Source organism: Lygodium microphyllum, chromosome 2 (assembly GCF_053477565.2).
Source record: "Lygodium microphyllum isolate KBCC chromosome 2, Lygodium_microphyllum_v1.1.10, whole genome shotgun sequence".
Taxonomy (NCBI): domain Eukaryota; kingdom Viridiplantae; phylum Streptophyta; class Polypodiopsida; order Schizaeales; family Lygodiaceae; genus Lygodium; species Lygodium microphyllum.
The window spans coordinates 110,266,947-110,289,914 of NC_141136.1; the positions used below are offsets into that span (position 1 = coordinate 110,266,947).

The 22,968-nt window shown below is 43.1% G+C and overlaps 1 protein-coding gene across 1 annotated transcript; it reads right to left on the bottom strand.

Moving 5' to 3' along the window:
* Positions 1–15,715: 15,715 nt before the first annotated feature.
* LOC148040179 (aureusidin synthase-like) lies at positions 15,716–19,674 on the bottom strand. The gene is made up of 3 exons (XM_087666142.1): positions 18,773–19,674; positions 17,010–17,347; positions 15,716–16,577 (listed from the first exon to the last, which is right to left on the bottom strand). The coding sequence occupies exons 1-3, from the start codon at positions 19,558–19,560 to the stop codon at positions 16,039–16,041; spliced, it is 1,665 nt and encodes a 554-aa protein (XP_087522268.1). The 5' UTR covers positions 19,561–19,674; the 3' UTR covers positions 15,716–16,038.
* Between the last annotated feature and the right edge of the window lie 3,294 nt (positions 19,675–22,968).

Here is a 22,968-nt window from a genome sequence, read left to right on the forward strand (position 1 = left end):
CAGTTGTTGCAAAGGAGAAGGCAACACTGCAAAAGACTGTCCAAGCCCAGCCCCTGTGAAAAACAGTGCTACTGATAGTCCGGCCAAGGCCCAAGAGCCTACCTCCAATTTAGTGGAATTGGAAGTTGCTGCCATCACACGTGCAAAGAAGAAGGAACCACCTATCCAGTAAGAAAAAAATCCTCCTGCCAGAACAGTGAAGTCCAAACTTCCATCAGAAGAACAGAACAGAACAGAGCCTGATAGTGCCATACAGAGCACTATAGTGCCACAGAGAGTTACAGAGACAGTTCCAGAGACAGGACCAGAGGTCTAGGAGATAGAAGAGATGGAGGTGCCACAAGGGGCAGAAGAAGTTCCCATGATTCCTCTGTTGGAAGAAAGAGGGAAAATGAAAATGGGTGTTGCCCCATTCCCTAACCGATTAGAGAAGCCAGTGGATCCTATTAAGGAATAGGATCTGGTTAGAGATCTAGATACCTTTAAACCAAACCTCACATTCCGACAATTATTGATGATGTCTCCTAGTTGCCAAAAAATGTTCAAAAGTATACTGACAAGAAGACGTGGATTAAGGATTGCTCCCTCAACAGCAGCAACAAAGTCCAACAAAGCTCTAGAGCCTATCAAAGAAGTGGATGTAGGTAACGCCTTCCTAGATCCGGGTACTCCAGAGACTGGCGTGTGGATAGAAGGCTGCTTCATTGCAAATGCACTGATTGATGGAGGTTCATCAGTGAACATTATGACGGATGTGACAATGAAGGATCTAGGCCTACAAGGTGTGCAACCAACCCAATGGCTCATCAGATTGGCGGATCAGAGCAGAATCAAGCCTTTGGGCATTCTCCCATATGTGAAGACTACAGTGGCTGGAAAAGATTATTGGCTAACCTATCTAGTGGTGAAGCCAAACTCTTATGGTACATCCTACCCTCTATTACTGGGCAGACCATGGCTTTTTGAAGCCCGAGCAAGGACGGATTGGTTCAAAGGAACCTTGACCTTGGGTAGAGGACCCAATAAAGTGGTGCTGAAGCTATATGGTGCTCAAAAAGGACATGGATCCACCTCCTTGGAATTATCTTCTGACTTCCCTAATGAGGCTACAGATGGAACATTAGTAGACGAAGATGCTATCAAACAGATCCTTTCCAAGAAAGTAATGGCACATTCCTTAACAGTGGATACTATAAGCCAACTCCCAAAAGATGCAAAGCCATTATCAATGGGTGAATACTTCCTGCCTGAACCATGAATGATTTCCGAAATCACTTCTGACAGTGAGGTAGAAGCATGGATATACTGCTCTCCTTGTTACATGGCCATAGCAGATCCAGAGACACATGGAGAAGAGGAAATAGAGAACCTGTTCTTCTCCTATAGAGCTCCTACAGAGACAGAAGCAGAGACAGAGATAGAAGCAGAGATAGAAGCAGAGCCAGAGACAGAGGCAGAAGAGGATGAATATGATATGGATGAAGAAGGTTATGAAAGTGAGCCAGAAGAATCTATCCCACCTGCAGAGGATATATATGAAGAAGAAGGTCCAGAAGCATCAGAAGCAGACAAGCTCATGCTATGGGACAGAATGGCAATGGTACCATTTGGTTTGGTAAACGGATCTTCTCATATGCAAAATCTTTATAAGAAATGGATTAAGAAGAATAAGCCGTCTTTCAGCAGTGGCTGTTGCCGTCCTAACCCATCCTTGCCAAGAAAAGATGATGATGATGCACTGTGCCAACAAGCACCAGTCCCATCAACCCAACAGGCATCAGAGGGTCCGTGTTATGTGACGTTCCTGGACGTGTCATCAGAAGAGGAGTCTTCAAGCCAAGAGGTAACTAATCTTGAAACCAAACCCGAAATGGCTCTAATCCCATTTCAACATCTTAAGGAGCAATCTAAGTCTCCACCAAAAGAAGAAGTTGTTTCTAGTGGGACATCCGAAGAGGACATCACTCCCTTGAAGCAGTCGGATCTGTATCCAAAAGCAGCCCCTGGGACCTTCATCCGTGAAGTAGAAGGTGAAAGGCAGTTAACCTTTGTGGATGCAGATGGCACTGAACGCCATTTGAAGGTGGGTAGCAGTCTCCCAGAAGAGGAGTTGTCAACCTTGTACAACTTGTTGAAAGAAAATTTGGACGTGTTTGCGTGGTTCTACAAAGACCTAAAGGGGATTGATCCCACAATATGTTAGCATCATATTGATTTGGAGCCTGATGCCAAGCCAGTACGACAACGACAGAGGCAAATGAACTCGAATTATTCCACATTGGTAAAAGCAGAGTCGTTGAAGCTTCTGGAAGCCGAGTTCATCTATCCAGTGGCAAATAACGAATGGGTTTCACCCATCGTGGTCGTACCCAAGAAGAATGGAAAATTGCGAATATGTGTTGACTTCCGAAAGCTCAATTCCAAGACGAAGAAGGATCACTTTCCTATCCCTTTCACAGACCAACTGTTGGACACAGTGGCAGGACATGAGCTTTATTCCCTTCTGGATGGATTTAGCGGATACAACCAAGTGCAGATCGCAGAAGAAGACCAATCCAAAACAACCTTCACCACAGAATGGGGGACCTACGCTTACCGAGTGATGCCGTTTGGGCTCTGCAATGCCCCTGCTACTTTCCAGCGAGTCATGATGGCCGCATTCCAAAATCATATGCACGACTTTATTGAGGTATATTTGGATGACTTCTGTGTCTATAGTTTGATCCGTGAACACTGGGGACACCTGGAACAATGTTTTACCGATGCCGGGAGTATGGGATTTCCCTCAACCCTGACAAATGCATCTTTGGGGTCTCTTCTGGAGTTCTATTGGGCCACATTGTCTCTGCACAAGGGATATCAACAGACCCTGCAAAGATCGAAAAGATTGCAGCTCTAACAGCACCCACCAACCTCAAACAGTTGAGGGGATTCCTAGGCCATGTGGGTTACTATAGAAGGTTCATAGCCCATTTTGCAACAAAGGCAACCTCCTTGCACAAGCTTCTGAGGAAAGATGCAGAGTTTACTTGGACGGAAGAATGTGACAAAGCCTTCAACACTCTGAAGCAGTGTCTAATTGAGGCACCCATTCTGCAACCTCCTGATTGGACGAAAGAGTTCCATGTACACATTGATGCATCCATTGAAGGCTTAGGCGCAGTTCTCTGCCAAAAGGGCTCCTCGAAGTTGGATCAACCAATCTATTATGCAAGCCGAAAAGTCACTGATAGAGAACGAAACTATACAGTGACAGAGCTGGAGTGCTTGGCAATGGTGTTTGCCCTAGAAAAGTTTCGCCACTACCTCTTATCTACCCACTTTAAGTTTTATGTGGATCACGAGGCCCTGTCCTTCCTGATGAACAAAGCAGATATGAAAGGACGCATGATGAGATGGCTCCTTCTATTCCAGGAGTTCGACTTTGAAGTGATTACTAAGCCGCGGGTCATTCCCATGTTCTGGCTAATCATCTGTCGCGTATCCCACAGACCGCAGATGGGGAGCAGGATGATCCAGACCTCCCTGATGCTTCCCTCTTCCTGGTAGAAACTGTAACCCCCTGGTATGCAGATATTGCCAATCTGCTGGCAACCCAATAGTATCCTCCTGGTATTTCTAGTCGAGAGAGGAAGAAGCTTATGTTAGAATCAACCCTCTACACCCTGCTAGGCGGCGCACTGTACAAGAAAGGCAAAGATGAAGTGCTCAGAAGATGTGTTGCAGGAGATGAGATTGGGATTGTTTTGAAGGCTTTCCATGACGAGCCATGTGGAGGCCACTTTGCAGGAGAAGCTACAGCCAGGAAGGCTCTGCTAGCAGGATACTGGTGGCCTTCCCTTCATAAGGATGCCTATGATTACTGTAAAAGATGTGATGCTTGTCAGCGAATGGGGAAACCTACCAAGACAAGTGCCATGCCACTGTAACTTATCCTTCCTTTAAGGCCGTTTGAGAAGTGGGGCATCGACTTCGTTGGCCCGATCGATCCTCCTACCAGAAGGAAGCAGAACCGATACATCCTCGTATGTACGGATTATGTCACAAAGTGGTGTGAAGCTAAAGCCCTAAAGCGGGACGATGGTAACAGCATGGCCCTGTTCATGTACGAGAATATCATCACCCGTTTTGGCAGTCCCCTAGAGCTGGTAAGTGACAGAGGCACGCATTTCATTAATAAAGTCATGGAAGAATTGACAGAGTTGTATAAGATCCGCCATCGCAAGTCTACTCCTTATTACCCCAGAGCCAACGGCCAAGTCAAAGTCACCAATCGCATCCTCTGCTCGATTCTGATAAGAACGATTGCTGCACATCGTCGTGATTGGGACGACCGACTTACAGAGGCCCTCTAGGCGTACAGAACCTCCCATAAAGCAACAACAGGACAGACACCCTTCCAGTTAGTGTATGGTACAGAAGCTGTTTTCCCTGTTGAATTGGAATTTCCCTCTTTGAGAGTGGCTATCAAAGAGTGTTTGGGGGACGATGATTCACTGCAACACCGTCTCTTGCACCTGGAATGTTTGGACGAAACTCGTAGGATGGCTCTACAGTGCATGGAAGCCACGCAAGCTCGACGCAAGGCTTACCATGACAGCTTCATCAAGCACAAGGAGTTCAAAGAAGGTGATTTGGTCCTAGCCTATGATTCACGATTTGGCAAGTTTCCTGGCAAGCTTCAACAACGGTGGATGGGCCCATATAAGGTACTTGCCATCAACCCTAATGGCTCTGTCCAAGTGCAGACCGTTGATGCCTCTGATGATCCCTTCCTAATTAATGGATATCACCTAAAGAAGTACTTCCCTCCTTGGGGATCTTGACAATTATGGCCACCTGATCCTTTCCCTCGTTGGCATGGCACTGTACTTCTTATGATGTTACTTCTGATAGCCGTTTTTCAACCACTCTTGATGAGGTGGACACAACCCTGTGTCCCCTCAATCCTATCTTCCAGCCTTGATCTCTTATCCTCTATTTTCCACCAGCGACAGTGGCGAGGTTGGTTCTGATACATGGTCTTTCTACCATTTCCTTGCTTAATTCGAAGAGAAAGAAACGAAAAGAAAAACAAAAAAAGAAAAAAATACATATCAGTCATGGGAGAAAAGGACTTAGGTCCCTATCATGCCAACCTATTCTTCGAGAAAAGGTGGAAACACCCTCAAGAATAGGGGAAAACAAAGGAAAAAAAAAAGAAAAAGAAAAAAAAGGGAAAAAAAACAAAAACTGTTATGGGAGAAAAGGAAGCAATTCCCTGTCATAGCAAGCCTCGTTCCAAGAAAAGCTGGTAACCACCCTTGGGCGAGAAGCTGGCTGTGGAAAAGGTGACAACACCCAGCAGTCCAGAAGGTGGATTCATTAATTGAAATTTCCAGGATCCAATTCCGAAGCTACCTCCCTTGGTACGCTGTGTCCTGGGTATCTTTGTAGAGCGTCTAACTGTCCTCTAGCAGACGACATGTTCCTATTCAACACAACGTTCGATTTGATGGCTACCTCCCTCGGTATGCCTCTTCAACAAACTGACGACGTGATCTTCATCGACAAATAATCGAGTGATGTGAGCTTTCATCCTAACCGGATGGGGATGTGAGTATGGGTTGCCCTCTGTATCGATCAATAGAGTGTGAGACAGAGGGTGGGGTGAGTGACCAGTCTTTTCCCTTCAAATCAAATGAGAGGTGAGTAGTGTGAATGAAGTGTTGCACGTACGGGATGGGCCTCTCAATGCACAAAGCACGATTTGTTTCTGTGCACTGCACCATAAGGCTCCCTAGCCTTCCTTCTCGCACCGTATGCCGGCACAGGGCGGGATGCACAGTTGCACCGTCAAATGCGCACAAGGCATACAACCTTTGTACAAGTGATCGTGAGGATAACATCAATGGGTTTCAGGAAAAGGCTGCCCTCCTGTATATATCAACAGAGCGTGAGACAGAGGGTGGGCTGAGTGTGACTAGAGTTTCTTCAATCAATTACCGAGAGGTGAGATTGAGGGACGTTACGACACTTGGAGTCAGGTATGTTCCCGTCTCCCTATGCACCCACGGGTTGGGTCTCTACCATCATCAACACGAGACACATCACCCTGTTCTGTACACTGCACTGTAAGGCTCCCTTGCCTTCCTCCTTGCACTTATGCCAGAGGGGTTCGATGCACTAATGCACCATCAACTGTGCACCTTGGCATACTCCCTCTGCACCACCCCCTTGTCGATTCCTAAACCGAGTACGAGATATGGGTTTTAATCATTTTTCCTCGAGTGATATTAGTCATGGGGCGAGTGACTGTTCTTTCATTCCATTTGAGTGACTGTGAGTTGAGTGCAATATCCTTCGACATCGAATTTCCTGCGATTCCTTCCATCAGCTACCTCCCTAGGAACTGCTGCGTGGTCCCTGCCATGAAGGACGTGTGCTGAGAAGATGCCTTGGTACCTCGAGCAGCCGACAATAACACCGAACATGCCATCGACAATCAACCTTGATCCTCAACAACATGGGCCAAGTTTTTCTAACCCTACAACTTCTGTTTCTCAGTGACGATCATGTTTTAAGTGTGGGGGCGTTAGTGGATGGTCTGTGGTGTGGTCCTAGGTCCCTGTTGCTCGGTTCACCTTATCCGTTAAGGTCTTAAGTGTGGGGACACATCCCTGCGCGTCTACATTGCCTACCCTTCTGCATATGCCTCAACCTGCTAATGCATCTATGCCATGACTTGTTGTTACCCTAATGGAGTCCCTTCCCACCTACTTGTTCATTTTCCACCCACCCTTGGAACTGTTCCCTAGCAGTTTTCCTTCATTTCCTGATTTTGAGGTCCTGCCAAGTAAACGCACCCTACGTTCACCGACGTCTAGCCCTATTCCTCCCTCTGAACTGACCATTTTTCCTTTTTACCTACCCCTGTTCCGGTGCACGGTTTTCGAGTTATTAATTTTTGAAGCATTTTGTGCAAATTAGCTGGTTTTCCATGTGAACGCGCTTTGCTTGCTTCGGAACCGTGATCTGACGTCATAGCCCTAACAACCACTTTTCCCCTGACATTTTTCATTTTTACTCCGACTCATTCTGATGCACGGTTTGTCTAATATTAATTTTCCGGTTTTTTAAAGACTTTTTCGTGCGCCTTTTTGACATTTTTCCATGTGAACCTGCCTTGTTTGCATCGGAATCCCAATTTGATTTGACAGTCGTGTCCCCCGCACCTTCCCCCACCTTTTTTCTTTTTCCTCCACCCTCTTTTGCCTTCTGGATTTTTAATTATTAATTTTTAAGTGTGTTTTTGGGTGTATTTTTGGTGTTTTTCGCATGAGAACCCCTCCTACTTCCATCGGACCTGCATTTTAACATGACAACCCTGTGGCATCCCTTCCTGCAAACATTTTTCCTTCTTACTGCATGGCGAACGGTTCTTCCAATATTAATTTCCGATCCCATTTTCGGATCTCTTTTTTGGGTTATTCCCATGTGAACGCGTCTTATCTTAGTCAGAACTATGTTTTGATGTGATAGGATTGTTGGGCACGTCTTTCTGCATATTTTTCCTTTTTCTTGCACCTCGTTCCGATGCACGGATCTTTTGATATTAATTTTTCATTACGTTTTTTAATCCGTTTTTTGTGTTTTTAGCATGTGACTGCCCTTTACCCCCCTGGAACTCCCGTTGCACATTTTCCTTGTCTTCCCCCTGCCGTCTTGCCCACTTTTTGTTTTTACGCCATTTTATTTTGACGTCTGGATTGGGAGATATTAAATTTTCTTTATTTTTATGTATTTTCGCGCGCCCCATCCAACGCGTGAACGCGCATGTTTTCGATTTTACGCGTCTTAAGGCGCCCCGGTCACATTCATGTGCCTCGTCCTCGCATCCGGGCGCCCTTTCAATCCCGTGTCACTACAAATTTTTTTACCCCGCCCCGCGCACGCGTGCGGGATGGGGGGGTACGCCTCCGCCTGCCCCCGCCGTTGCGACGCCGGACGCCGCCCACCTTCAGACTCGTCCCTGTGCCGTCCCGCCGTCACGCCACCACGTGGCCTGCGCCGTGGCCCTGCCCCGCAATGACACTGTGCTGTCGCTTCTGTGCCGCCGGACCGCCGGGTCTCCTGCCCCGCCATTGACCTCCTGCACCACCTCCACGCCTTCCTCCTTGCCACGTGTGCACCCACACTTACCCCCCACTAACCCCCCTTTCCCACCTTCCCACCACCTTCCCCCATCCACCCACACACCCGCCCCCCCCCCCCCCCTCCCCCCACCCCCAACCAAGCCCCTTTCCCCCCCAGTAAACCCACTTACCCCCCACCTAAACCCCCATTCCCCCCACTCACCCCTCCATCACCTACCTTCCCACACTCACTAACACACACCCCCATTTAAGTCCCCTTCCCCCCACAGGCACCCCCGCAGGAAATAACCCTTCCTAGACCACTGTTCCCCCCCGCATGAACCCCACCACCGCAACCGCTCCCTAAGTCCTGTTCACACCCTCTGCAGACCCGCAGCACCTTACCCCTCCTTAACCCCCCATCACGCAAAAACCCGCAGGCATTTCTTTTCCGCCCTTGACACCCGCAAAGGGTGTGTACGCACGTGGCTGTTCGTGCGAGTGTGATTGTTCGTGATTGATCGTGCACGGGTGCGGGACTTTGTTAGCCGGTTGCTGATACGCATCCTATTTCTTGGTATTTTCCCAGATTTTTCATTCACCAACCCGCAAACCCTTTTAAAAACACAAAAACAAAATTTTAAAAAAACTAAAAACAAAACCAAAAAACATTGAAAAATTAAACAAACTCATTTAAAATTTCTAAAAAACATACAGAAAAATCTAGAAAATTTCATATTATTTCTGCAACCCATGGTCATATTTTTCTAAACCTGTAAATTTCAGAAAAAACATTTCCAACCATTTTAAAATTCCTCAATCTTTTAAAAATACCCAAAAAATAAAAAAAATCATTAAAAATACTAAAAAATTCCAATTTAATTTCCTAAAAATTCATAACACTTCCATTAACATTTTTACTTATTTTTGGCATATTTTTCTAAGCTGTCACCATATTTCAATTCACACCTAAATTCCTTAAAAATACAAAAAAAATAAATACACATTTTTCATCCAAACACAAACTAAACATCTAGCAAAAAAATCCAGATATTTTTGGATTGAGGAGAGCGCATTCTTTGCATTTACATACACCCACTACCAAGTATTTTCCCTTTATTTTTTATTTTTTCAGCTACCCCAAAACCCACGGTTAATATAAAAATAAAAAACAACCACGAAAAAACAAACAAAACAAACAAACAAACAATAAAAAAAATGAAACCTACACACCACCATGGCACGCGCATTCGCGCTAAACACACAATTTTTTTTAAAATAAAAATAAACCCGCCGTTCACTTCGCACGCGCTAAGTGCACTAAAGAGGCACTTTAATATTTTTAATTAAAATGAACCAGCCGTCACAAGAGCACGCGCTGGCAAAAAAGCGCTCCACATCACCTTAATTTGTAATCAATGAACTTGCATTTAGAGACCCCGTCTGGGTATCGAAGTCCGGGATTCGAATTAAAGCACCGCATTCACCTAATAATTGGTAATTAAATTTTTAAAAAGGAACCGTCGTTTTCTTGCTAAGGTTTATCACTTAATAAAACTTCACCCATTTTTTAATAATTTATTAAAATGAAACTTTCATTAAATTAATTCCCCCTCACTGCACTTAAATTCCATTTTTTAATGAACCCGTTTCGTGGGATGGGTATGCGCAGTCTTTGGAGTTATTTCCATGGTCAAACACCGGTTTCTCAACGATGTGGTCTTGATGTGTGTAGGTTGTGGTAATGCTTTGGTTTAGTGTCTTTGATACGATTAAGGGTACGGTGTGTAGTTTTTTTTCTTTCTTTATTGCCTGATACGGGGATTTGGGTGTTTGTATGATGCATAGCATGAAGCTTTCGGTCGCATATGTCTAGAGGTCATGTCCAATTTTTTCTAGGCTGTGGTTTGCTTGGGGATAGTTGGTCGAGTCACGTTTTATTGTTTTGGTTGTTCTCTTATCCTTGGTTTTTTTTTGTCTGTTGCTTTGCAGGCATTCTCCTTGATTGTTTGTGTTTGTGGTGTGTGTGTGTAACCATTTGAATGGCGCCTTCTCACGCTCCTCCCCCTATCCAGTATGTCCCACTAGTCAGTAGGGATTACTCTTCCCTACTCACTTTTGAGCCTCTTACGAAGGCGAGACTCGCTGCTTTTGTCGCTACCTCCTTTCCATTGTTTCCAGAGGATCCATCGATGTGTGACGAGTTTTTGGCCTCCTACAGCAAGAAGTCGGGACTGGTCCAGGGTATTTCTATGACTTTGACACCTCGAGGCCTAGGGAAGGCTCTCTTCCCTCCAAAGGTGAACCCTTTGTTACCACTCGTCAGCTTTTCTCTAATGAAGAGATTTTGAAGCTGTTACAAAAGCAGACAACGGAATTGCTGGATGTTAAGAAGGTGATCAACTCTTCAGGAGTTTCCTTTTCCATGATCACTGATCCTGTGTGGAAGATGGTCTGTCAGTTTCTCCAGGACAGGTTTATGCCTGCCAAAACGCCATCCCAGTACTTGTCCAAAGAGCTTTTCACAGCTTCAAGGATGGTGTTGAAAGGAGCCGCTATTGATTGGAGCACTTACCTACTCACTAAAATGGATCAAGATTTCGTCAAAGTCACCAGGGGTAATGTTACCAATGTTACCTATGGATCGTACTTATCTGTCTTCTTGACCTACTCAGGTTTACAGAAGCATGTGTCTCCACCTCCTCCATCAGATCCAGTACCTCCTCCTCCACCTTCAGATGAGTAAGAACCCATTGATATAGAGGATGATGATTCTCCACCTCCCCTGGTCATACAGCGCAAACGCTTGAAGCGGGTAGTGGATAAAGCTCCTTCAGTTCTTCCTTCAGTGCCCATTCCTGCTACCTCTGGCAGTGATCTACCTGGGTATCTCACATGTAATAACCTGTTCAGAGCACATCGCGAAGGTTTGTTGGATATATCAGTTCCCTCACTGAACAGTCTAGTCTCGGGCGATGCAATTCCTTTCCTCTGTAAAGACATTCAGAGTTCCATTGAATTGTCAGTGACAACTTGTGTTCAATAGCTGTACGCTTCCTTTTATGAAGAGCTGATGCAGTCTAAGGACCAGTTGCATAAGGCAACATCCGAGTTAGCTTCTGCTAAGGATACCCTAGCAAATTTGTTTAAGCAGATGGAGCAACAAACCCAACTGGTTGCAACCCAACGAGATAAGATCTCTTCTTTGAAGATTCAATTAACAGAGGCTCAATCAGAGATTACTAGCCTTTCAGAGGAGAAGGAGAGGATGTCCTGAGAAGTGCAGGAGTTCCAAACTCTTTTAGATGACAAACTTTCAGCCTTACAGACTGCTAATGACACAATGGAATCACAAGCTTCCCAAATTAAGCAGTTGCAAGATCAACTGGCAAAGTCACGGTCTGTTCCTCCAAGCCCTCGTGTTCCCTTGATCCCTTCTCTCTCATCGCAGGACTTGGCTGCTCTTTAAAGACAGGCTACCTTGTGTCCTCTCTTCCAAGATAAAGTGGAAATATTGCAATCCAGAATGGACTTGCTATGGTCTACATTTGAGCAGTTTCAGGAATATATTCCTCCAGACTATTCTTTCTTTGTCCACTATCACCTCCAGAAGTTGGCCTTCTACATGAAGCTTTCCACGATGGATTTACCTCTTCCAGAGGATGGATGGAGTCGGGCTTGGTCTGCTGAGTTGCTGACAGAGATGGTAAGGATGGTGTTTGAAGATTCTGTCACGCCAGATACCATGTTGATGTCCTACAAGTATCTACGAGGAGACTTGTTAATTCCAGATGAGGTGGATATGGCTTGGTATGTGGGAGACGTGGTTCTACAAGCTGTTTTGTATGTCAACCATTTGGAGTTGCGCATAGCTGACATGTTCCAGAGTTGCTCCTCCCAAGTGGCTAATTGCCCTGATAATTCCTGGCATACCATGATTGATTCTGTGGTCCTGAATCAAAGACAGAACACAACCCCTACCTATGCCCAGAGTACTAATCAACTGAGGGTGGATCTCTTAGCTTATCTTTCAAAACATAATCCGTTTGATTCTACATTTTTTGATGCCTATCATAAAAGATCTCTCTTAGGACCTTCTGTTCCTACCCTCTTGTATTACCAACAAATGGCTCACCGATATCATATATATCTTTTCCTTTGTCAATCTAATTCCACAACCATTTTACCCCTTCTTTTCCAACCTTGCTCTTTTCCTCAAATTTTCATTTTTACATACTGTTCCTTTATTGAGGATAGAGTATTTTCCCCTTCTCCACCATGTCCTTCTACATCCATTCATGTACCTTCCACATTTCCTATTTATCAGTTAACACCCTTCTTAAGTGATTCCCTACAAATTTCTGCCACTCCTTCTTTAAATCATTCTTCCTTTTATGATTTTTCCTACCCCTCTCTTCATCCACTTTTCCTTATTCCACTTCCCTCTCCTAACACTTCTATATCTCAACCACCTCAGTTGGTTAATGACTATGACGGGTTTGATCATCAGATTTCCAGAAGAAGGGGATGGAGCTCGAATGATTCCCTTACAGGACCTCAGATAAATTGGCCAGTAATTCCAGGAGAATGGATAGCTGCCAGTCAAGCTTATCAGCACTATATTCATTTTGCTTAGCAGTATTCACAGTCTGCAGGTCCTTCAGTGAGATTAACTGCTCACTTTGCTTGGTACCTGGCGTATATGCATAGGCACTCTCATAATGATTCCAAGCCTATTCCAATGTTGTGCATGAATGTCAATGTGAGCATTGATTCCCAACAGCTGGATATATTGTATTTTCATGCCCTTTGTTTGCCTAGCAGATACCTAGTCCTATTGGAACGGATGTGCTGTCTTCAGTTTTTTCAAAATCCTCCCAGAACATTTGTAGATGAATCCTTGTCTATGGATCGTTTCCGAAATCATCAATCTTTCAAGAGGGATCATCTTCATTGATACCTTTTCCAATGTATGGTAGATGATTTTTTAATGAAAATCTCTCTTTTTGGAGGAGCATTCAGATGGTTGTGTTGTGTGTAGTGTTTGTGTTGTGGGTTAATTTATGTAAAACGATCGTGGTGGTTTCCTATTGGATTGGATTTCGTGCGAGCTACATTTTGGAGAATTGTGGTGATGGGGTCGTGGTTGGAGAGTTAAAGATGCTGATGCAGGAGAAGAAGAAGAAACCTCTTATATCCTTTACAAGTTTGTTGTGATTTCTAGTTTTATAAGAAGTATTAATGTATATAAAGGGTTTTTCTTTCGTTGTATTTTTATATCAGATATAGGTTATAAGTTGGGGACGTGGTTGGATCGATTGTTTTTGAAGAGATATTGAAGATCAAAGTTGAGCTTTTACCTGAACTTGTATTCCCTTTTTCCTGGGTCGCGAGGACGCTTCCTTATTAAGTGTGGGGATATGTTGAGTGTTGAAATGACTTATTTTTTGGCTGATTTTTGTTGTTTTTGAGAGCTGAATGGTTGATTTTATGAGATGATTGATTGGTTTGGAAGTGGTTTGAGAGTGTTTTAGATGATATTGATTGTGTTTTGGAAGTTCATGATGTTTATTAGTAGAGATGTGAGGTTCTGAGAGGTTCTGATTGGTTCTGTATACCTTCTGTATAGCTTCTGTTTTGTTCTGATTGTCTTCTATAAGGAGGGATGGAGTATTGATTGATGAATATTGAGATCTTGTGAAAGCTTATTGAATAGTTTTTGAGAGTTTAGAATGGTTTGAGTATGAGTTATGTGGTTTTGATGACCTTCTGTAACCTTCTGTAGGTCTTCTGTATAGCTTCTGTTTTGTTCTGTTCTGTTTTGTACTGTAGTTATTTTGGTACTGTTCTGTAGACTGTTCTGTATGCTTCTGTATGTGTTCTGATGGATGAGAGTGTAGCTTGGGAAAGTTTTCTAGCCTTGGAAAGAGGTGAATACAAGTGCAAAAGAGGTGAAAGAAGTGAAAGAAGTAGCTGCTGAAGACTCAAGTGAAGACTGAAGTGAAGTGATAGTAGTGAGCTATGAAAGGACACTGTAGTGGCTCTGGTGACTCTTCATATCAGACATACCTCTTGGGAGGGGTATCCACGACCTAAGAAGGATTATTGAGAGTGATTATGAGAGATTGTAGTGAGGAGATGATGTATTATTGATGGAGAGAGAGAGAGAGAGTCAGAGATAGTCAATTCTACTGAACAGAGTGATTGTATATGAGAGATTGAGAGAGAAGACTATGAAGATATTGAAGATGAATACTATGTGATGTATTTCCATTCAAAGATGGTGTATTCCTTTGCTTTGTTTGTTCTATTGATGGATTTTGTGAAGATATTGAAGAATATGGTTGATTCTATCAAATTCATGGGAGGTCTACATGATGCTGCATGAAGATTTGTTGTGCCTGGTGTTCTTTTCTTTATTGTGATCATATAAAACATAATAAACAAGCTTGTTGATGTTGCAAGATATATTCTCTTGCAAGAGAATTCCATTTTCCTTTGTGTTCCTCTTGGGGCTCCATGCATACAAACATTAAATATTGGTAGCCATGCTCTCAAAGAAATTATTACATACATTTAATATAAAGTAACTTATTTGCCACTACAGCTTTTAGCCTTTTTTGTCAATAGCCTTCACTTTTCACAAATTGTGATCATATGGTATAAAAGGTGAAGATTATGGGTTAATGGATTTACAAGACCTCGTAATAGGCGTTAATAGATAGATGTGTGGCATAGACACAATTCTCTCATTTTCTTGGTGAGGTTGGTGATACCTACATATGCATTTGAGGGGCATTTTATATCATTCACAATCTAGCATCTAATGTTGTGGTAACACATGAATATACATGACATGATCTACATTGGCCAACCCTAGGTGGTATTTAACCTACATTGATAGGTAACCTACCTGAATGATCACATGTAAATAGTACTCTTGTATGGACCTTAGAATGAGCTATTAGACTTTGATTCTTTTGGATTCAAGGCTCCAATATAATGGTGATTAAGCTATGAGTTCACTCTCACTCTGATCTTTATATTGGATTTCTAGAGTCACGAGTGTGCTAGATAGTTTTTTGCATGCAATTGCAACCTTAGTCCCCCCCCCGCCCCCCCGCCCCCCCACAAATATAACATTGTATCATAACTATTGAGAGCACGCATGAAAGGTATGGCTTTTATTAACGAAAATAGGTATGGTTGTTATGTTGTAGTTGTTTGGTTGTATGTTGCTTAAATTGTGTGTAAAGGGCTCAGTTTGACTCCTGTTATCTATGAAGCATTAACATTTAGTATATTTCTAGACCAATTGACATGTAGATGATAATGGGTTTCTTATTAATGTAGCAAAACATATCAATTAAGTGGAGGAGCTTATCAACTTCACATAATAGGCTTAGGTTAAAGCTTGTGGTATTACCTAATTGAAAATTTCCAAGGGGCCTAGATTAATATATATTGTACTATGACTATAATAAGATAAACTTAAAATTTGTATGTTCACTTTTAGTAATATATTCCCAATTGTAAGATATTTATTATTTCTATGCTTATAATGCCCATCATGCTCAAATTTTAGTACTATGTCCCCAATTATAAGGTATTATTTTTGTTTGCTTAAAATGTCAATCATGGTGAAAATGTACCAACATGTTTATTATTGTCACTTGGCATCTATAAAGCACAAGTTTTCTCGAAACCATTATTGGAGTTTTCATACATTGCTATCGAAATTGTGCCTCTAGTTGTTGTTGTTTCTCTTTTTGGGTATGTGGTCAAAATATTCATTCATCTTCCTACACCGGCCTACTTCATCTTTAGGCAGATGAATGAATATTGCATCTAGAAAATCCAAGAAAAGACGAAAGGGAACTCTTTCAACGTGCAAGGCTTGGCTTATTGCTAGTTGAACTTGAAGTTATTGGTAAATGATCTCCATCCCTCTCATTTTAACGTCCACACCAGAGTAGCGGGCTTGCGTTTTGACGACAATGGTGATGACAACAATCGGGTCATTCTGGATGCCGATGCGTCTGAGGTTATCACCAATCTCCAGTCGCACATTCGTCAAAAGGCGCTTGTGATCAAACCGAGGCAGCACATTGAAGCTGCCGACAAACTCGGCACCGGTAATGGGAGTGTTGCGGTCGGCGTCCGGCAAGTTGAGGAACACAAGCAGCTGCACAAAACGGTCTCTAACGAGCTCCACCCCTTGTATGACTAACACTTCGTCAAGCTGTGATTGCCTCTGATGATTGTTCACAAGAGGGAGCCTTACGAGGGCAGCGAGTCTCTGACCTAGATCAATAGTTGGACTACTGTGTGTCGACGAAGCTGGGCCAACCTCCTGCACGCCCATGGCTGCTGCAACGGAAGCTAAGTTGCTAGTTGAGGAAGGCTGAGGATTGAAATTAAGCCACAGGTTATCGCCTCTGCTTACGTGCTGGTAGGTGATACCTAAAAGCAAAAACAAATTCCCATTATGATTTCCATGTTATGAATTACAGGCACGTGATGAGCTTTTAGGAGGGAGGGTCAGTATACCTAGCTAGGTGTGGTTGGGGGCAGGGGGATGTCCTTAACCACACCTAACTAAGTATGCAGCACCTCGTGAGGAGAAGCTCATGATGTTGGAACACTCGAGGAAAAGCAAGGGATAAGAGAGGGCTCAAGCAAGGGATAAGAGAGGGCTCAGGGAGGGACCGCATGCCTAGCTAGGTGTGATAGGGCTCATGGGTTTAGGGGCCAACGAGCCCATGCCCCTTATTGCACCTAGCTAGATATGTAATTTTCCCCTTAAAAAAGCCCATGATGTTCAACACTCTCACGGTCAAAAGAGTCCTTTTTCTCACATTGCAAAATGTCAAATTTCAAAAAGCTCTTATTTACCTAGCTTTTGCGTGTCTAATGCATCACGGGCTGTGACGCGCACTAAGCGGCCCTTCTCATCGTAGAACACAAACTCGGCATTGAGGAAGTCAGGGTCGCTTGGGGGCTTGCGCGTGCCGCCTGGGATGGAGCGCCACACCTCCCAAAGCCGGTCCAAATTGCTATGGTGCGCGAAGAAGATAGGGTCGCGAGCAGCCGTGGTAAAGGTCCCCATGTCCTGGATTAGCTCTAGGCTAAGGTCTCCTGTCCAAAAATGAATGGCATTGTGTACCCCATTCTCAAGTTGCCCCCCCAATGGGGCATCTAGGACGGTCGAGTTGGAGTCATCTGTGCCAATCCTAAATTGAACAACAAGGAAACACAAAGTCAAATAAGTTAAACCTAGCTAATACAACCTCATTGTATCTTTATTAATATTAGCACCTAACCCACAATGAATAGCCTTTGTATAAGAAACCAATAAATAACTAATGTATGATACACACTTAAATATATAAGAATAGGGTGGGTTTACAATAGGCAGACGAACTTAGTGAGAAATCCATGCCCATTCCTCCCATAGTTCACAAAACGTTGCCAAATATTATACACCATATGTTTCCTTAAATATTTCAACTGATTGTTGTAGGCCACTTGGGACGGCATCTCCCTCCCCCCACAAATAGCACAAGATTTGATGTAAAAAGCCTATTGACCTCTTATCTAGGTGCAGGGAGATGTCTACCTACTTTTTTCTAGGTTTTTCTCCTTTTGACAAGTATGCTAGACACATTTGCACAAAACTAACATCCGAACATGTTTGAACCCACCCTAAATAGCTAAAACTAGAATAAACAAGAAGCAAATATATAACTAATTGAGGCCTAATACATGTTGGTAGTTGTGGATAGATTTTGGCATGCACCTTGATTGTGTAGGAAACATTGGCCAAATATAGTGTGAACTTAATGCATCAATCTATAACACATATGCATAGGGGAAAAGGAAGCACATTGGACAAGCATGTTGGGGCTACAAATTTAATTGTTAAGGTGGACACGAGCGAGCTCGCATGGCTCACTTTTATGGACCTTTAGATTGTTGAATTTGAGGTATTGGTAGATAGGGTGAACCACTTGGAAGAGGCACACCCTATGCAGAATATTATTAATTGACCACATTGATAAGACCATTGAAGGGCTACATGGCTTTTTAGACTTGAAAGACATGTTTTCATTTTAAAGCACCATGGCTTTTCACTAGCCAAATGGATATTGAAGAGATGGGAAATGCCTCTAAGCTAAAAGGTTATTGAGGGTGATGGTGGTCCCTTTTTGTTTTTTTTTGTTCTCCTTGACACATTCTCAACAAATCAACCTTGGGCATGTTACAAGGCCTTTGCTAGACCATTAGTAAAAAATATTGAATCTATGTTTCCTTCCAAATGAATAACTTTGTACTTGAAGGACAAGTTGAAGAAAGAGGGGCTTAGTTTACCCATGCAAGCTTGTAATGAAAGAAGAGGCATTAGTCATGGGTTCATCCAGCTAGTGTGTGCGAAGGCCCTTAGTAACACACACCCTAGACTTACCTTGTCCAAAGTCCTCCAAACGAGTCTCTCTACCCGGCCTAAACCGTAAGACCGTGGACTCTTACCTCGTCCAAACAAAGGCCAAGACCATGATGGACTCTCACCTTGTCCAAACAGACGCCCTAAGTAGGAGCCATGTGAGGTGAAAAATTCATGCAGCTCGGTTCCCAATGGAGTACTGAATATTTCGTACCTGTAAGCACCCCCGAAGAAAAGCGTCGGAGAGGAAGCCGTCACTACAGATTGGTACATCGCATTCAGATTCTCCTGCACGATGAGCGAGTTGTTGGTGGTGTTAGAGAGGCGGTTGAGGCGGACGAGAGCGGGTGGCGCATGGGCCGGGTTGCGCTTGGGGTCGTAGAGGGAGGAAGAAGTGTCGAGAGCGAACATGGCGGGCATGACGTTGGCGCCGGCGCCGGTGAGCTGGTTATCCCAGTTCCAGAACACGAGGGAGAAGTCCGGGTCCCCGACGAGGCTGCCCAGGATGCGCTCGTGGAAGTAGAGGTACCAGCGGTGCCAGGCCAGGAACAGCCACGAGAAGTGCACCTGGAGGGTGATGTTGCTGGCGCCGGATTGCATGTAGGCGCCGTTGCAGAAGGCGCAGTGGACGTTGGCCTGGGTGGCTAGGCTGCGGGGGTCGTCCGCCGGCAGGGCCCGCATCAGCTCGTACGCCTTCCTGTACCTGGCCACGTCACCCTCGCTGGCCGTGTGGGCGGGCCTCCGGACGCGACGCGCGCTGCTATGTGATTGGCCGGCGAAGCTGAAATCGACCACGCGGCCATCGGGCGGTAGCGGCAGGCAGCAGTTGAAGAAAAGCGTCACGGGAGGGCCTAGCAGGGACTTGTCCTCGGCCATCTTGCATCGCCTGAGGTCTGGGGCGCGGATAGGCGCTGCCGAAGCCAGCTGGCCGCCGATATTCCAATTATTCACCGCTACCACTAGCCCTAGAAGAACTACAGCTAGGGCACTAGAATGTATCATCGTAACTTGTAAGTATCGCTCGTAAATCTAAGTAGCGTTAGAGCTTACAGTATTCCGAGAGAGAGAGAGAGAGAGAGAGAGAGAGAGCGGGGGGCTGTCTCCCTGTGCGTACTGTCGATGAATACACCTACTTGGCAACCATACACAGAGTCATAATATATGGATTAGCGGAAGCGGCATATGGTTGACACAGTCGACAGAGTCCTCGCGAAAGACTCGCTCTCATTGGGGCCCCGCTAGGCTGAAGGCCAGTCACCACCAGATGCTAGCTGGAGGCTGGATCAGCTCATATACGCGTGTTGCACATTCCATCCATCATGCGTGTGCTTAAGAAAAATGAGCTTATCGTCTTGCATGTTGTATCCTTATCTATCGTGCGTGCGTGTATTACCCATCGTAGTGCAAATCGTAGTGCAAACTTCACTTTGGCTTCAGACTATGAGTGGCCCCCACAACAAGTGACACTCACACAAGTAATTAACCGTTATGATTCCGGGTTTACAAGGTGAAACAAATTGAAAACACCAAGTAAGCAAAAAAAATCACATGTTCATAAAATCCCACATACCAAGCTCAAGGTTCAAGGGGGGAAAAAGGATGAGGAACTAAATCCTTTTTTTCATCATTTGAGAAGAAAGTAGCTCCTATTGAGATTGCATTCATGCATAACTTTTTAAAATATAATCATGATTTGAAAGATTTAAATGGGACTGATTTAAAATATAATCCGAACAAGTTCTACGTTGTTGAGGCAAACCCATCAAACCTTGACCAAGCTTGCAAGGTAACATTGACCAACTAAAAAATCTCTCTCTCTCTCTCTCAATTGACGTTCAAGGGAGAACTTTCCATAAGAGAGGACTTTCCATGCCCTCATACACTAATTGACATTCAAGCTTACAACTTAGATAAAATGTTTCTTCTTGAACAACACATTGGAGTAAAGGGGTCAATAAAAAGTGATGCTCTCTCAAAGTCAAAACACACCCCACCCAAATTTACTGATATTTTTACAAGAATAATATAACCTTTTTAACCAATAGAGTAATGAGACAAATTTTCATAAGCTTAATATGAGTTAAACAATCGAGTCATGTAAATTTTTCAATATCTCCAATTTTGTTAAGTATTTTAAAAATGCATCCTTGAGTGTCACTCTATTGACCCCTCATTGTCACTCTTTTGTGAAACCTTCAATTATAGCAAGGTCTACTTGATAAAAATATCAAAATGCCCCGAAAAAATTTCATGTTCAAGCTCCATATGATATTAATGGTTTGACTGTTACAAAATATTTTTGCATTACACTTGGGAAAAAATAATAATAGGGAACTCTTATATGATACTCTGTTGGCCCCTTTACCCTACATGAGTTGGAAATTTGAATGGCATCCTCACTTGCTTATATTTCTTTTGTGCAAGAATTCCACCCTCATAACAAAAATTAAGAGTCCCTCTCCATCACACATCAAATGAGATTTGTGTAAAGATAGAGAGCTAAAAAATTCAAAATTTCCATTGACCTTTTGTAGCTTAGGGAAAATAAATAGCAATTGATGTGACAAGGGTTTGCAATAATCTTAAATATATTGCACGCATGCAGAAACAACCTTAAAAAGATTGAAACACACATACTTTTGCATACTAAGTCTAAAAGACACATGGAAGCTTTGCATATAATCTATAACTTTCTAGAATAAGCTCTATAATGTCATAACATAATCTATAATCTATAATTTCTTAAAATAACCTTTGTAAAGCTTTTCTTTAGTTACATTCTCCATCTTATATAAAGAGTAAAATATAAAAAATCACATGTACAAGGTGATGAAGGTTATTTAATATGTTTTAAAAAAAATGAATGTGCTATCCACCACAAAACTTGTAATTCTTAAGATTTTTTGCACGGGTCAAATTATAGCTGACTACTTGTAAAGAGAGAGTTTGTGTAATGTACGAGAGAGGATGTTTGATAGTTGCTTGAATACCTATCTATGTAGGATCATTCGGATCCCTTAGGAGTTATGGACTTAGCTGTTTAAGCAGCTTTTGATTCTACCTTGCATTACAACATATGGCCTCCACCCCCTAGGATCAACTTGAGGGACCTAGGACCTAATAGTCACTATTAGCAATCTAGCACCCAACCACAAAGGATTGCTTTGCTATCAATTGAGGCTAAGAGTGAATTATTATCACCCTTGGTTCAAAGAGAGTCACAAACAAAGGGGAGTTGCGCTCAACCCCTCTGCACATAAGGCATAATCTCACCTCCATCCCTCCTAAAATGGTACTAGCAGGGTTTTATGACCTGCTTCTAATTCATTCTCTTGGAAAGAACCCGATTAATCAAGTCTAACCATCCATTGGATGGTATTGTCATGATGGCCATCCACCTACTTTCCATGGACACACCCAATTTGTTTTAGTTATTTATATAAATCTTAGCACATGGTGAGATATATACAAGCTTCTTCTTTAATTAGTCCCATTCATAGAGTTCATTGAACACCTTTTGTTCACATATACAAAAATAATGAAATGAGTATGAAAGAAAAAGGTAACCAACCTCAAGTCAAAGACAACTGGGATAGTTCAACCCATCTTGAAAATAGGTCCTCGTTCCTCTTGGTATCCACTACTAGATACCTCGACTCTAGACCTCGCTCTAGACTAGGTCAATCTCACCATGTTACCCCTCTCTTCTTATCAGAGTCTCTTTAGTATCCATCACCATGCACCCCATACCCACCAAGGACTTCTTCCCATTTATAGGACTGGTATCCGCACACTACATGTGTAAAGTGTGAGAACAAACAGGTTCTTGAGTCTTAGAGGATATCAGTGTATACCTATGGGATAAGTTATTCAGTGATTTATGTGAACAACTCGAGGAAGTTACTATATGTATATCCTCTACATCATGTGCATTCAAGGCCTATTTATAGTTATCCTTATTTGTCAAATTTAAAAAAAAACATAACCATTTTCTATTCAATTTGTAAATAACGTCTATATATTGCACTCTTCTGTATGTAAAAAATGTATAAAAATGATATTTTAAAAATATATTTTTTCAAACTCACATGATGCACACATATATTCATTAGTAACTTACCCGAGGTGACCTATAAAGAGTAAATCAATGAATAACATAGTATAAAGTATGAGTCCATATGCCAAATATATAAGCCAAATATGCAAATAACCAAAACTAAATTCTCAAAGACCATTATCAATGTGCCAGGACTTATTTTGAGTAGTATAAGCCTTTCAAGCTTAAGAATATCAAAAAGTGATGTCACTACAACAAAAAGGGTTCATAGACGCACTTGTAGACGCAATATTTGAATTGTGAAAAAAAATGTCGGGCGCGTTTATTAACGCGTCTATTTGCGGGGCTACAAA